Source organism: Bactrocera latifrons, unplaced genomic scaffold (assembly GCF_001853355.1).
Source record: "Bactrocera latifrons isolate USDA-ARS-PBARC rearing strain unplaced genomic scaffold, ASM185335v1 scaffold_1, whole genome shotgun sequence".
NCBI lineage: Eukaryota > Metazoa > Arthropoda > Insecta > Diptera > Tephritidae > Bactrocera > Bactrocera latifrons.
Genome location: NW_017534407.1, coordinates 486,433 through 503,669, shown reverse-complemented (window position 1 = coordinate 503,669; position 17,237 = coordinate 486,433). Strand labels below are relative to the sequence as shown.

At 34.1% G+C, this 17,237-nt stretch overlaps 3 protein-coding genes across 6 annotated transcripts in view; 2 read left to right on the top strand and 1 right to left on the bottom strand.

The window, feature by feature from the left end:
• Window positions 1–7,260, top strand: part of LOC108965413 — a 119,335-nt gene extending 112,075 nt beyond the window's left edge. The window contains exon 7 of one of the 3 annotated variants that reach the window (XM_018927794.1): window positions 6,701–7,260. In XM_018927794.1, the coding sequence (XP_018783339.1) occupies window positions 6,701–6,807 (107 nt within the window). In that variant the 3' untranslated portion in view covers window positions 6,808–7,260. Of the gene's footprint in view, window positions 1–416; window positions 497–635; window positions 872–6,700 lie in introns of those variants that run through there. The other 2 variants (XM_018927814.1, XM_018927803.1) reach the window with 2 other exon arrangements.
• Window positions 7,261–9,329: 2,069 nt separating this feature from the next.
• LOC108978663 (fas-associated death domain protein) lies at window positions 9,330–10,482 on the top strand. The gene is made up of 2 exons (XM_018949054.1): window positions 9,330–9,810; window positions 9,882–10,482. Exons 1-2 carry the CDS (start codon window positions 9,535–9,537, stop codon window positions 10,365–10,367), a joined length of 762 nt encoding a protein of 253 aa, XP_018804599.1. The 5' UTR covers window positions 9,330–9,534; the 3' UTR covers window positions 10,368–10,482.
• Window positions 10,483–11,432: 950 nt separating this feature from the next.
• On the bottom strand, window positions 11,433–17,237 carry LOC108965201 (eukaryotic translation initiation factor 4E). 2 transcript variants are annotated; one of them, XM_018927445.1, is made up of 6 exons: window positions 17,028–17,237; window positions 13,091–13,323; window positions 12,513–12,587; window positions 12,351–12,450; window positions 12,199–12,286; window positions 11,433–12,133 (listed from the first exon to the last, which is right to left on the bottom strand). In XM_018927445.1, exons 1-6 carry the CDS (start codon window positions 17,049–17,051, stop codon window positions 11,973–11,975), a joined length of 681 nt encoding a protein of 226 aa, XP_018782990.1. In that variant the 5' UTR covers window positions 17,052–17,237; the 3' UTR covers window positions 11,433–11,972. The 2 variants fall into 2 exon arrangements, with proteins under 2 accessions (XP_018782990.1, XP_018782982.1); XM_018927437.1 differs by lacking the exon at window positions 17,028–17,237 and adding an exon at window positions 13,394–14,158.

Below are 17,237 nucleotides of genomic sequence, written 5' to 3'. Positions count from 1 at the left end.
ATTTTTTTTTTATTGTTTTTTTCTTTCTTTTTTTCGAATTTGAGTTTTTATTTTATTTGTATTGTTTAACATTTGGCTGTAGATGCACTGCATTAATAATATTTGTGATTTGGTATTTGGGTAGTTGAAGTCTCTTCTAGTTATAGTTCTTTAGATTTTTATTTAATTCTTGTTTGATTTCCTATTTAATTTCGTACACCTTCATAACTCCCGCTTTCATATGATTTAGTCGGAGGCATTATTCACCTAAACAATCTAACTAGTTTCTCCCTGCTCTTGTCTTTCACTTCAAAGTTGCTTTAACGAATAAACTGTAATACTTTTAGTGAATTTTGAGTATTGCCATTTTGAATTTTTATTTGCAAATACACACAGCAAAACAATAATCTATTTATTATGTTTTGATTTTTTCACAGATTTTTTGTTGCAATCTACGGCCAAATACCTACCACAATTAATTGTATGATTTTTGTTGCGTTTCTTTTTCATTTTTTTTTTCTTTTTTTTTTTTTTTGTTAGTTTGTTGTTATATTTTGTTAAGAATAACGAGTTTTAGCGATTTCTGTTTAATTATAAAGCAAAATATTTTGTTTATTTAATAACTGCGCTGAAAAAATTATGTAAACGTACAATAGAAGCCAATAATATTGAACTGAAAACCGACTGCCAGCGCGACGATTTGTGACGAGTCGCGAAAGCGCTCTTTTGCATATATAAATATGTTAATAAATAGATGTAGGTGTAAGCAATAAACTAGAGCAGTGGGTTGAGCATAGTCAGTTGTGCCGTTGAGATGATGTTAACCGCTATTTTTGCCAACATAACCAAAATTTTAGATTTGAACGAAACTCGCATAAGTGTGTAAATACATAAACATGCATATTATTATATTAAAACTTATTATATAAAATTTTTAATAAAAAAAAAAAATTATATAAAAAAAATATTGCATATATGTGTATGGTGCAACAAGCATGTTAATGCCGACAGAACTGCGCGCATCAAACTGATAACTAAAAACTCCACGTAGCCGAACGATACTTGCGAGCACAAAATTCAACAAAAACAAAAAAATTGCAATTTTGAAATATTGTTTGAGTTTTTTTCGAAACATTTGCGCTCACAGCGCAATGCTGAGCGCCTCGGTTTTGCAGCGTCGTTGCAACCCGCCGACTTAGACAACAGTATTTAATCTAAAGGATTTCTAAACTAAAAGTTTCCTTCCTACTTTTTAAATAAATAAATTTATGTTAAATATTATTTCATTTTACTTTTGCTTAAGGCGTTAAATTTAATACTGTGTTTTTGTTTAAATCACGAACAAAGCGCACATTTTGCATATATTTTCGAAAATATATTACGTATGCAGTAAATACAACAACTATTGTAATAAACGTGTAAATATAAAGTATAATTTTTCTTTATTTTTAATTTTTGTCCTATGTTTAAGAAACAATCGACTCACACACTAATATTTAGAGCATATTTAAAGCAACTAATTATATATACTAATCAAGCACAAAAGAATTTATTTAACAACAAAATTTTGAAAATTAAATGTACGCTCCTCGTTGCTGTTGAAAACAAATGAGCGAGAGAGAGAGAGAAAGTCAATGAGAGTGAGAGTAGGTTTTCGCTTGCTTGTAATATATTTTAACTGACACAAAACAACATTAATTACGATTTTTAACGAAAAACACGTGCGAAAGCGGTTATATATCACGTGAATTTAACCAGTTTATAACCGAAACAGTAATATGTACACGTTATTTTAACCGGAGCATACCCGATAATAAAAATTTATTCACGTGTGTTTAACCAGTTTATAACTGAAACATAACCGATAAAAAATTATTCACGTGATTTTAACCAGTTTATAACCGAAACATAACCGATAAAAATTTTGTAATGTTTTAATATTTGAAAAAAGTACGCCAGCTGTCGCGTACTTGGCAGTTTAAATGACGAAAGCAACGAATACGAAAAAAAATGGCGTAAACCCTTTACACACCCTTTTGCAGTCGACATGCAAAGGCATATACATACATATATTTTGAGTAGAAATAGAACGGATACCAAATATTATAATTTTGTAATTAATTTATTGTAATTAATAAAAAGTAAAGCATAAAATAAACTTTTGTAAATTGTTAATATGTAGCGCAAAAAATATAGTAAGAAAGCAAAGAGAAATATAATTATAAAACATAAATTTATACAAAAACAAAAACAAAAAAAAAACCAAAAGTAAAACTTTATAAGCAACATTTCACTAAACCGCATAAGAAATCGTTACTCAAATGTCGTTTCTTAAGTTTTGCTTAAGTATAAACATAAACGTTTTGTAAATTATTATTATTTTTAATTAATTAACTTGCGTTTAATTTTAAGTATAACTAATTAGCTGTAGCTAGCTTAGGCAAGAAGAAGAAGAAATTAAAATTCATTACTTTAATAAAAATAAAAAAAACTACCGTTTATAATGCTGCTAAGCGTGTCTATAAACATTACGATAATTATTTGTATTTACATTGTTTAAGTGACTTTACTTCTTTAATCTTAACAGTCAAGAAAAATGAATGATTACGTTTGAAAAAAATGGTAATGATAATAAAAATATATCGAAATTCAAAAATATTTCAACGAAAACATGTTTTTTTATTTACTTTTCATTTACTTTTTATTTAGTATTTTTTTTATGCCATTTAGTTCATTCGCCTAAGTCCACTTGACATACAAACATATTTGAGGTAAGCATTTTGTTGTATTTTGTTCCGTTTTTTTTTTTTTGTACCGTAATTATTTTGATTATGCATTATTTTATGTTTTGTACTCATGTTTTGTGTTTCTCTGTGTGTTTTGTGGTTATGTTTCCGCTTTTGCTTTGCTCTATGTCCGTAATTAATGCACATTTAAGATTTGTTGTAACTAATTTTTTGCGCTATTTAAGTAACAATATTCCGCTACTCAAAATCGAAATATATTTAGATTTATATGCTGTGTTGTGAGATGATATAAGCGTGTTTTTTTGAGACTTGTGGCTTTCAAGAAGAAATACATTATACCAACAAAAAAATCGTCAAGCAAGTCGCGAGTCCTTTCGAATGATTTTTGGGGATATTTCATGAAGAGCATTATGTCTGCCGGTGAGACGTGCTTTTATGAGTTTAACGAGTCAACAATCATCGGAGTGGAGGGAAATACAAGATGCGTTCAACGTTTTCAAAGTGGTCGTGGGGACATAAATGACGATCAACATGTAGACCAATCAAAATTAGAGATCACCGGAATTTCCATCGAAACTGTGCGTGAATTCATCAAAAATCAGCCTAAATCTTTAGTGAAATTCATGGAAATAGAATTGAACATCTCCAAAACATTGATTTATGACATTTTGGCCGCACATTTGGGCTTACGAAAGGTGTGTACACGATTTGTTCCGCACAAATTGACTGACGACCAAAAATTGCTCAGAATCCAACATTCGAAGGACGATTATTTGACCAAAARCCACATTTTAACCATTAACCACTCCTCGTATTCACCTAATATGGCACCGTGTGACTTCTTCCTTGTCGGAAAAATTAATTTTCCCATGAAAGGTAAGCGTTATGCAGACGTAGAGGCCATTCAAAAGGCTTGCACCGGCATACTGGCGTCCATACCGGGCAACGAGCTAAAACACTCGTTCGATATGCTTTTGGACCGTGCAATGTGTATTGGAGAAGAAGGAGGCTATTTTGAGAAAAATAAATTGATTTTGCCGAAAAAAACATTTTTTCTGTTTTTGTTTTTTTTAAGTCCTCTATACTTTGGAAGGCACCTTGTAAATGCCGCTAAAGGCGGTCAAAAATCAAGGTGATGCTCATTCTTTTTTCCCATATTTATGGTTTGGTGCATGATGAATTTGTTTCGGAGGGAAAGACGGTCAATAAGGAGGCGTTTCCGTCAGAACATTCGACGAAAAGGGCCGGTATTTTGGAAGAACATTTCTTGGATTTGATACGATGATAACGCATCATCGCATCGAACCACGATTGTGACCGAATTTAAAGCCAAAAGCGCATTGAATACCAACGATCAACCACCATATTCACCAGATTTGGCTCCGTGGGATTTTTTCTTGTTCCCCAAACTGAAATTGCTGCTCCATGGAACACGTTTTCAGTCGATCGCTGAAGGAACTGAAAGCCATTTAAAAAAGTACTCATAATTGTATTACAAATGGTGGCGAAAAAAAAACTTGGAGGCCAGGCCACGATGTGAGATACTGAAAAATACCAAAAATTTTCCTTCAACAAATTCATTGTGTCGTTGGCTGTATGATATTTTGGAAGCCTCAGGTTCAAAAAGGTCGGCTAAATTTCTGACGAAATATGAATCTGGATGATTTCCTCTCAACTTAGGACAAACCATACAGTATATTTTTGAGGACGTAACGGCATCTCAACGATGGTTTGTAGACTATCATCACTACAAATTTGAAAATGTTTGTCATTAATATTTGGTAATCATGCAACCAAAAGGTAACTCATCGCTGAACACAATATTCTTGGGAAAACCGAGATCGGTGGCCGTCTCGTTTTGGGCCCATTCATCAAAAATGCGTGGCGTTTGATAGTCGTTCGGCTTCAATTCTTGCACGAATTGGATTTTGAAAATCCTTAAACTAAGATTCTTCCACAAAATCTGCCATTAAGTGAATGAGCAGTGGTCCAATTGTAACGCGCGATGGCGGACGCGTATAACTGAGTATAAATCAAATAACGGCTCTCAAAAAGACTAATTCCGAAAAACGTATTGCCTCATTGAAAACTACATGTCTGAAAAACACCCGAGTACTCGTCGGCCAAACTTCTATGCCGCATCGCAAGTTTTTACTTAATATTACCCAAGTACCAATTCCAATGCAGAGATAAATTGTAAAAGTCGGTAAACAGAACACATGCAATAGATATGTAGATATAAGATGTAAATAGGAGACATACTAAATGCATATGTAAATACACTAACACTAACAACCATACATTTTTTGGCACATGCACACATGAAAACTATATTTTTTCCAAAGTCTCACAGAGGCAAAGGACATGCAACCAAGGATGATGCCATAAGAGTTAGATTGAGAGACAGCAATGTAGAAAATCTCTCAAATTCGCATGTAGAAATAAATTATAAACAAAAGCACAAAACCTTTTGAAAAACTCTAGAAATAAACTTTATGAGTTTTTTGAGTAAATTTCGCTTGCAACAGATTAGGTTGCGTACAGTTTGATAAGTGTAACCTGTTTCACTCGCTCGATCGAATAACACGTTGCAAGTAGAGCATTATTCCTTTGAAACGAGACATTACTACTAATAGGAGAGTAAATTAAAATACAGGGCTTGTCCGGAAAGAAATAGTACTTTATTAAACCAATCGTTAAAGTAAGCTCCTTTCTGCGTCCAGGCAGCGCTGCCGGCGCGATTTAAAGCATTAAAGGCGTCACGGAAGGCATTCTCCTTGAACGCCGAAGTGCATGCTCTTTGAATCCCCTCTGTCGTCTCAAAATACTTGCCTTTCATTGGCCTTTTCAGGCAAGGACACTAAAATATGTCCGGGGGTATATCTGGGTTGTAGGGCGCCTGCGCAAGTGTTGGGATGCTGGTCTTGGTTAGGTAGCTGTTCACAAGAAAGGCGGTGTGAGCCGGGGCGTTGTCGTGGTGCAACTTCCAATCAGCTACGATGTCTTGCCGGACTCGATTGACCCTTCGTTTGAGTCTCTTAAGGACATCCTCGTAAAAATTGGTGTTGGCCGTTTGTCCAAGAGGAACAAATTCATGGTGGGCGATGCATTTGATGTCAAAAAAGACAATGAGCATCAATTTCACTTTGAATTTGCTCATTCATCAGCGACCTCGTCACGGCTTTCTCAAAAAGGCCTGATGTCACCGAAACATACCACTTCTTGCTAAAACAGAGTAAGCGTGCTTGATCATATCAAACGTCTCTGTCGCAGATTTACCGAGTTTCACACAGAATTAAATCGCGTACCTCTGCACTCACAGAATCATGTTGCGCAAAAATGTTTGTCCTGACTCTCCAGGTGCTCGGAGACAATTGACCAGTAAAACTTCCAAAAAAAAATTGTTTATACACTCCACGATATATGTACCTCATAATATGTGAAAAAAGTTCTGTTGTAGAATAAAAATTTGTATGAAAAAAAAATAAAAAAAAAAACAGTCTAGATTACCCTACTGAACCCGCATTCGGAGCTAAATCAGGTGAATACGGTGGTTGTGGTAGATATTGGTTGAAAATTTGGCGAAAATTTCACAAAAAATCAATGTAGTCAATCAATCGATACAGTACTCCGGCCTCTATTTACGAATAACCGAAGAATACTTTCAACATAACCTTAATTGTTGATCTGCTTTGACGTGGTTTTTTGACTTCGACTCACCTCTGCCACGATATTCGACCGATTGATTGTCTGTTTCCAGGTCATAAGCATGGATCCAGGACTAATCGTCAATAGTAATACGTTTCATGATCATCACCATGAACTTCCACTATAGGCCCAAATGATTTTTCAAAATGGTTTTTACTTCCTTAACTGTTTGTGTTACTTTGAAATATATGTACATACATTTGTTGAAAATATGAAATTGTTAATGATATATTTGAATATCTTCATTTCTCTTTCTAATTTAACAGATATCACCATCAAAGTCGGTTATATAGCAGATGATCCCAATTCGTATACGGAATCTATAGCGGCAAATCTTCCTTTCGGTGGAACGCAACTGATGCCTGTTGAGTAGAATATTCACAATGAGAAGAAAGAATAAGTCAATAAAATATTAGACTCATCTAAACCTTATACAATATACAATATATAATATGTATGTGTGTATATGTATGACAACGCTTTGCTTCGAAAAATAAACGTACATTATATAAATAGTGCGTATATGTTAGAGAAATTAGAATTACTGCGGCGCGAGAAATGAAAACAAGCATTCATAAAGACATTAACAATAATTTTATTTAAAAACGTAAAATATGGTGTTTTGTGATTGATATTTCTTAATTAAGTAAAGTTTCCAAGTGCTTTTAAGAACACTAAGTGATTCCAGCCATTAATTGTAAGCGGTTTATGTAGCATAAATAATCGTTTAAAATATTTCATAATTACCAACATTTCACATGCTAATTTAGTGCTATTGTAAGTTGCTTTTAACGATTTGTTGAAAATTTATTGCTAAGCTCATAGAAAGAGCGTTTATCGATTAATTTACTAATAGTATATCGATTGTCTTTAAATATTTTAAATCTATGATTACATATTAATTTGTATGTATGTGTACTACAATTGCAGCTTATACTCATACTATTTTACATATATGTATGTACACTTATAAATATATATACATAGATTCTTACAGAAGATAAATTAGGAAGAAAGCCAAAGAACAAAGCTGTTAAATAATATTAAAATGATAAAAATATGTTATCGGTTTATTTAGTTAGAAGCTTACTTTAATTCAACAGCGTAATTATACTTACTATACTTATAGTACCGTTATAATTTAAGATGTTTTCCACACATACATACGTATGTACTTATTTTCGATTATAAGCTTTTGGCTTGTTTATTAATTTACAAGCAAAATTATAAAAATTATAAAAAAAAATTATGCGATAAATGAGAATTATTAATAAATATTCCAAATGAATGACAGTGTTTGTTGTATTGATATATCGACTGAGAAGGCAGCAAATTTTTTCGAAGAGTTCTGCGAAATTGAGAGTGCACCTGATTAAAAGCAAGCACTTTCCGTTAGTACTAAGAAGATATCATAATATAGAATATTTCTTTCCGCCTTTTTTTCTTACCAACTAGTCCACATTTGCAAATTTCAAAATTTCTTCTTCTTTACTGTCGTAGACATCGCTTACGCAGTTATAACCGAGCTAACAACAGCGCATCAGTCGTTTCTCTTTTTGCAATATGGCGATAATTGGAGATTCACTTGGAACTAGTGTCAATATCGTCGTATATCTCATAGAGCTCATCGTTCCGTCGAATACGATATTAGGCGTGGCCAACGCGCAAAGTACCATAAATCTTTCGCAGAACCTTTCTCTCGGAAAATCGTAAAGCCGAATCATCAGATGTTATCATCGCCCAAGCCTATGCACCATATAGCAGGATGGCGATGATGAGTGACTTATAGAGTTTGGTCTTTATTCGTTCGGTCTTGAAACCTTCTGTTAGTTGCTGCAACTTTTCGTAGAATTTTCGAGCATAACACCTTCGGCTAGCTTATCAAGCTCTTCGCATGCGGCCTAATCTATTGTAAATTTCTCACTGCCACATATGTATGTATTGTCAAATTTTCCACCGTTACCTACCGCCGAGTGTAGATTTTAGCTTATCCTTTATTTAAAAAAAAAAAAACCGGGTTCACTGAAAAAATATATCTTCAGAGTTTTCTAAGACCTCTGTACACGTCGATCAATACGAACTAACTTCATAATTAATTTGGAACAGATACTTTCTTAAGCATCCATGACCACTCAGTATTTGGGTTAATTGGAAATTCAGGTCCATATGTCATTTGTCTAATCACGAATGGTTGCCTTGGATCAGTGTGTGGATCCATCGTCCTTTGAATGTGGTTTGCCACCGCTGCTGCCACATTTTAACGCTCTTGGTTGTCTCTAATTTTTTAGCTGGACGTCAATAGACGGCACCGTTTCATCTTTTGGATACTTACTGCACTTTTCACAGCATCGACAGTTTTCCATCATATCGATACCGGTACGAAAGTGTAAATTTCCGTGATCGTCGGTAAAGGTATTTGAAGTATTTTTCCAGCAAGGCGCTTTTTGAATTTAAACAAAACGTTAATTTCGGCTGCACTGAAGCAATGTTTCTATAAGAAAGACCTTCCTTGTTGACACCTCCTTTACGATGGTTGACACATCAACAACACTTCAACGCGGGAAATTACCTTTATTATTTTAGAAATTGTCCGGTAAAGTCCCCACATTTTTAACTTGAATGACAGTGCTGCCACTGAAGCGCTTTACAGACCGCCACTGTATGTTATAAAAATATGATTTATTCGTAATTACTCATTTATTTATGTTATTATTTATTCCGTTCAATACAGAAATTATACTCTAAATAAGGAATGTTATTACTCTATAGAAAATTTTTACACCCAACTCATTGCAAACAACTGAGGCACACAGCCAAAGTAGTTACTGAACAGATAAGCTGGCAGCACAATTATATCGATTGCTCTTTTAATATCGACGAAATATTGTGCCGACATTGACATTATTATAAAAGTGCAATCTATGTGTTAATATCTTTAATGGTAAAACTTTTAAAGTACTTTTAAATGTAAAATAACTTTAATACAATTTAAATTTTGATTGGAATTGATTTCCAAAGAACTGACAACGGCAACATCACTAAAGCGAATGGGTGTTTTTGACATTTAATTGAATAGTGATTATTTAAAATCAACATTAAAATGGCAGATACTACACCACAACATTGGTCTTATGATTTACTAAAAAACATTGCAGCGCAAGAACTGTCTTCACTAGATTATGTGACTGAACTTAAATCCATATTTTTAAATGGCATTAATTCCCCACGTCGCTACGAATGCATTAGAACCATGACTGATTTAATTGACTGTCTTGAACGGCGCGATGTTATTAATGAACATAATGTAGAGCCGCTTCGCAACCTAGGATATAAACGACTCGACGATGCTATTGATAGTTATATTCCTCCCAAGAAAGTAAGTTAGTTATCTGAAAATAAATAAAGAAATGTTCTCAATATATTCTTTCCTTGCATAATTCCGTTCAGGAGCCTGAAGGTACCAATCAATATCACTATATGCATTTAGCCAACGAACTGTCCAATAAACTAACAATTAATGGCCACAGCACACCGTCACAGCACAGCAATATTACCTACGATAATATGCGACGGTCTGCATCATTGGAAACAGCATCATTGACAACATCTTCAACTGGATTAAATAATTCCAACATTCATCCATATGTTTTAACTGAGCATAAACGTGCTGCCATTTATAAAATGCTCTCACAATACTTAGGTACGCATTGGCGAATGTTCGGCCGTGAACTGGGATTGCGTGAAGGAATGATGGATGAAATCGAGTTGCAGTATCCTCGCGATCTCACTACACGTGTATACAAAGTGTTGAAATTATTTGAAGAGGATGATTGCAATGATTCAAAAATGCATTTACGAATGATAAGAGATGCTTTGGACCGAACTCGTCGGAAAGATTTACGTCGAAAAATTGATGACATCTTATCGTACTGATTATTTGTGATAAAATTACTATAAAAATATACATCGGAAATACCAAGTATTTTTTCTAAATAGCTCTTATTTTTGCATATGTATGTATAATTAAATATAATTTGCAATAAATGAACAGAATTGAAGACCCTGCTTCTGTTGTGGTTTTTTAAACGTTATTAACTTACTTAATCAGGGTCAGGTTACCCAATGTGTTGATGAAATCGTGTGCAAAAAAAAAAAATTGAGGTAAGAGCAAAGAAAAAACCTTTTTGGAAAAAAATTAGGTAAGACCAAAGATAGTAATGTTCGTGGGAATTGCATGCATGGAGTATCACTTGACGATCTTGTTGCGGCTCTGTACCTTGGTAATTATCGTGGTCGTATGCGGAATGAAGGAGTATCGACTATCAAAATGAATGACCAAAATGCCGTTACAACAACAACAACAACCAAAATTAAGTTAGACTGTCGGAATTTTACTCGTCGACAAAAATTTCGAGGTCTACTCTGTATTTCCTTGAATTGTTTGTGATTAGGTTGCTGCAGATCTAGCAGTGGAGAGATTTAGGCGCCTTGCAGGGAATAGGAGATCCCAGTGCCTAACGTCAACTTCAGTCAGCCATAAATGTATGTGATAATTCCCTCTAGTGGCAGGTTGTTTCGAGAGATATAGAAAACAAGCAGTAGCGGGAGAGGACACCGCACTGCGGAACCTTTTGTTTAATCTTCATTTCTTTACAATTTAGACCACAATATACCTAGTACGTATGATTTAGGGCGGCTCAGATAATTCATGGCCTCCCCAGGTCAAACATTTGACAAGCCCAACCATTATACATCAAGATAAATCGAGGAATTGAAACAAAATTTTTTTTGTTTTATCAAATTTATTAGTTTAATTTCATATCGTTTACATTATAACACGCATAGGATTCGGTACTGACTACAATTGTATGCGAACCAGGCCGTTTCCAGTAAATAATGACGATAGACGTTTTCGTTTCTTTAAAGATTCAAGTTTGATACATAATTAGCTGAAAGACCTGCTTTGCAGTCTCAACACATTATTATTATTATTATATATTTTTTTTTGTAATTGGAACTAATTCTATTAACAGTAGTCTATATTGTTTCGTCATTAATTTGCCTGGAGCGAGCAGTCATTTGCAGTCTCGTATTTATTTCTGCTTCGATCATTCCTACGGTAAAACAAATTTGTATCTTCATTTAACAAAGATCTCTTGTATAATTTATGTTGCATATGTATTATTTTGAAGTTTGCTTTACGATGTGTGGGTTTTATTTCCATTCACTCCTTCCTTGCATATACAGCTACAATTGAATAAATTCTTTTAACGGCGTCGGAACGGCTACAAATTCGAATTGTCATGTTCATGAAATCCGGTAGCGGCGCTCATATGCAACGATTAATGTGTGGGTTGGTTTTAGTAATGTAATTTTTTTTTTTTGTAGTTCTTAGATTTTCTGAATTCACTTTTTAGAAACGTAGGCTTAGTACAATAGAAATTTCTTAACTCGATCAAACGATGTTGTCAGCGCGTGTGTATGTAAATGTATCGAGGTGTGTTTAGCTAAATCTACACAAGCGCGTACGTACACTTTTTAGAGAGTATAAACCGATTTAACATTCGAACCCGTTTTAACCATTGTGTCCTTGTGCAGCTGATAATTCAAATTTTGACGACCCAAACGCAGGGCTTCTCTCAGTTTATTTCCGATTTCTAGTGCTGCTTCCTCATTATTGCCATTAGCTGTCCAAATAGCTATATATTTAAAATACGAAAACCCGTTAGATCTCGTACGAACATAAATTTATAACAAAACTTACAAATTTTATTGTTCTTTCCACGGATGTTGACCACAGCACCGCAAATCTCATCTGAATGATCAAACGCTTCACCAATTAGGCAAAGGAGCTGCCAATAAAGTTAAATATTTAGAACAAGTTGATCAAATAAAATTTAATATTGAAGTACATACAACATCAAGCCACAAATTGTCCAAATCTGCCTTGGAAGTCTTATTTAGTGTAATCACCCAACGACCGCCTTGTTTGTTGCCAGCATCTTCCCACATCGGTCTGTAAAATGCTACATTATTAAGCATACCACCATATTAATGAATTATGAATATGTATAATACCTGATTCCTTTCTTGAATAACGAGTAATCACTGCCCAATTTGATATCAGATGGGGGCTTGATGTGGTTGTAGAGGCTGCAAATAGAGATAAAGATAAGCAGTTTTTAATACCTTGAAGAAAACCTCGGAGTCCCTATAAAATATATAAATGATAACCGCCGATAACGGGACCTTATAGCGCTTAGCTGCCATACCCAGTTAAGTCCTTGTATGAAATACTTTTTATTTGTGAAGGTGTATTTGAGATTCGCTGCAGTGAAACTTTTTGTTATTGTTTTTACAATCTTCAATTTAGTAGCACATTTACGGTGAAGTAGTTGAGCTTCACGCATTTATCTTTTGTACCAGCATAAATAATCTTGAAATCACAATCATGGGCCGGACTCAAATACATTTCGGTTACATACACTCAACTATGGTGATAACAGCGGTTGGCAGCATCGAACTATGATACACATTTAACCGCAACTCATTAAAGCAAATACTGCCTTTTGTTTTACATTTCTTTACACAGACACATAATATTTCAATCACAAAGTCGAAGTATAAATATGCAGTACTAATTATTTTTTACTAACCTCCAGAAATCTTCAACTGTGTCAAAGCTGGTTATTTCGTTTTGCATGTCTTCCCATGATTTGGAGCGGTCGTTCTCCAAGTACCAAAGAGTCCAGGTATTATGCAGCGGGTGCTTAAAAAGATGCTCTGTACGCACTTCTTCTTGTTCCTTGGTTTCCTCTTTGGCATCGGGACGGCCGCTTGCAGGTGTTGGTTGCTGGGGAGGTGCAGGCTTTTCCGCAGCAGTGGAATTCTGAAAGCGTAAAGCAATTAATGTAGATTCATGTATGTTCCAACATTTATACAAAAAGGCATTTTATTACATTGAACAAATTAGGATTAGCGAAATTTTTCTTTCTATGGAAATCGCTCTGAAACATCATGCTACGAATATCAGACAATGAAATGCACAGTAAAAAATACTCTGATCTCTAGCGCTGCGCTAACTTTGCGGAGGGGTGGAGCAGCTATCAATATATGTAGGCTATGTTGAAAAGCGAAAGTGTACTGATCGCTTTGCTAATACTGTCTGCAGTCGTAAAAGCAGCAGTGATTCGAGTTGCTCGTATCGGACGAAAGACGCACCCCACTGACAGTACTGCTCACTTGCTCAATTCCCCTTTCAAGCTTCCAACTCTTAGCTGATACAGTGGTGCCCTCTTATTGTGGTTATTATTCTTGCGAGTTGAAAATTGTTACACAGTGCTATTTTCTTAGTGTTGGCGTAATGCACGATTTATTACTCAAAATACTCGTTGATATTTGAATGGTTGGTGACTATAAAATCAGCAGTAATGATGATATCGTATGGTGTGTGTGTTGTATTTGTTGTCACGGGCGTTGCTATTATTTCTGTTTTAGCTCCTTGGCGACTCCGATGGCCTCGTGGCTGTGTTGAGTTGCAAAAACAGCGTTCTCTTCTTTTGGAAACGTATAAAAGTGTTGCTGTACGCTTGTTGTTGCTTTTTTCCTGTCTTGCTTTGCAATGGCAATTCGGGTTTGAATTCAGTTTTTGCTTTCACGAATTTTATTTTAATCGGGGTTTTTTCAATTTCCAAATCGAGTTTTATATTTTTGGCTATTTTTTGTTTTGAGAGAAAATTTTTGTGAACGAAACAAAGTGAAGTGAAACGAAATTTTTAATTAAAATTCTAATAAACTTTTTAGTAAATTTTCATATTTGAACAAAAGAACGCAAGGCAAACTAGATGATTTCCAAAAAGTGTTTTTGTTCCAGCGACAACGAACAGTGAACATCGAATACTGTATGCGCAGTGAGCGGTGTATACAGTGATTAAACGGGCCGGCGCGACAGCAACTAAACTGCGAGAGGGAATTAAACAGGCAGCAAAGCACCAGCTATAAACATCTGCACTCGTATATTAATGCATATAAAAGAGCTGAATCCAAACCGATGTTAACACAAAAGAAACCGGGGAGGAAAGAATCGTGAACCCAAAAAAATAGAGAGAAAGAGAGTAAAAATACAACCGAGCACAGTGGTAAACAGGCTTACAATAATACAGGGCAGGTAGAGAGTACCACAAAAGATACATAACTCTTGTGATCATCACGCAATTGCACTTTTTTGTTGTTTGTGTTTTGCAATGCTATCGGTTTCTTCCATATGATAGCCGAAAACCAAATACAGTGGATTTTGTTACTGACTGCACACAGCAAATTATAATTTGCGCTTGAAAAACAGTTTTCTGTCTACTTTCATGGTTCATATTTTTCGAATACAATTTTTCTTTTGACTTTGGTAGCAAAATTGGGTAAACATTTAATCCGCCTTCCGACTTTTTCAGCCTACAGCAGAAAAATCATGTGATTGCAATCACGAGTTCGTAATTGCAGGCAAGCATTGGGTAGAGGACTTTTTTCATTGAGGACCATATTGCAGAATCTCTATACACTTCAGCCCAACCAAATATGGGAGGTAAAAAATTTTAATTTTTAGTGAAATCGTAGAAATCATACATTCCAATGTCTATAAAGGGACAATATAATGGATATATATATTGCGTGATAATATTCGTCTATTTTGATAGAATTGATCAGATCGCTAGGTTGTTTTTTAACTTTTCTGAGTTACGACTTACAAACATATATCTAATTGCAAATTTTTTACATGTTTGTTTACTTTCCATATGTAGATCTTTATCAGTTTTTGATATTAGGATTTGCAATTATAATATTCGGTTCCCAGATATAAAGCTAATGAATTTCTTATAAAAATTATGTAATTTATTCACACCTTATCGTACAAGACCACTGTACGTACATAAGTATTAGCAAAAGATTGGAAAGCAACTTAACAAGAAAGCAATTGCACAGGTTTTTCTAGCCAAGCATTGTCGCTATATAAAAATATTAAAATGAAGTGCCCGGCAGCTTAACTGTTAATATTGCTTGCTAACCTAGAAAATAGATTAGTTATTATAAGCTATGGAAGATGCTGTAATGTATTATATTTGCATATTTAAAATTGCATGCCATGCTTATATTTCCGAAATAATAAATATCTACATATACATATATTCTGCATTTTGAGCTCTCTTACAAGTCACTTCCTTACAACTCTCTTACAAGTCACTTCCCAAATAATAATGATTAAATTAAAAAGTTTATACGCAAAAGTACACATATTTGATTTATTTTTGTATATGTGCGGACAGAAAAAAATATAAATATGGCATATACATATGTACATAAAAATGAAGCAAAACCAATGTCCACTATGAATCACACACATTAAAATGAGCAAGAAAGTAACGGAGAAAAAGAAAGCAGACGGAATCTCCTCAAGAGCGTAGAGCAATATTCCGAATATAGCACAACTGTGGTATATTTCCTATATTTTAGCACTAAATTTTAAGGTCAACTGCAAGTCGTTTATAATTTGCCTTAATGACCTATTTAATGTATCCAAAATATCGAACCAGAGACTAGCTAAATTGTTTACACATTAATAGTCATCAAAAATAAATCACCAGAAAAGAAACATACAAAAAAAAAACCATGCAATGATGTTATTTTGAACTTTTATTATTATTACACCAGAACTATAAATAAATTAAACGAATAGTTGCTTTCAGTTCAGCATAATTGATGATTAATACATTTAATTTGAGGAGAAATAAATTTGTTACAAAACCAAGGGCAAAGACCATAAAACATTTGTTTTCATGTTAACGCGACACTATGTTTTTATTAAACATATAACTAAATATTAAAATAGATTAGATTATGTTCTAAAGATCGCAATGAGATTTTTACACATTACGAGCTTCTCTTGCTTTTGTAAGATCGCACGAAATGCAAAAAATTATACACCAAAATATGCAAGAGCACGAGAACACCTAATTAGCGAAATAGAATTATAAGCGAAATGTATAAGAATAGCTAGAAGTGTGCAGTTATCTTGTTACGCCTCATTAAAGGAAAATTAATACGGCCTTGGTGAAGAACCATTGCATATTTTGTTTTGCGTGTGATTTTAGTGCCCCCATCAGAAGGTCTGTCATGTAATAGCAAGGAAATCCTATTGCATTACGTTGCTTAAATTTGTTATAGTTTCCCAATTTAATATATATAAACTAGTGTCCAGTAAATATCAAAATTCATTGGTATAGGCAGTACGGTAAATAATTTTCCACGTTTCCAGATCTTAAGATTTTCTACACGCATAGACGCATTATGTTTAACATCTAACCAACACTGTTTACTTTAAAATCCAATAAGCGTATGCAATTCATAAATTCAATAAGGTTTTTTATATGGAGGGAAGCTATTCGTAGCAATATGAAGTTCTCAGGATTTGCTTCTTCCATTTCATCCAAGGGCATTCACTAATGCTTTATTTGCATATTATTTTGCTTAGTCAAATAATGAGGGCTTTTTACTCGTCCGTCGTGTTTTGCCAAAGTCGCATGTGTCAAGACGAGACCAACTCACCTTCTCAGTTTCAGATAATACCATTGTACTTTTATTGAGATATGCACACAAAGTTTTATTTAAAATATGCACTTGATATTTGAATTGTTTGCAATCTCCACGAGTTTATGTAAAATTATTTGTTCAATGCAGTTATAACACAAATTTTACAAATTTCCTGCACTTCCAATCATGCTAGACGATTCTAGCTGGCAGAGAAAAAGGGATAAA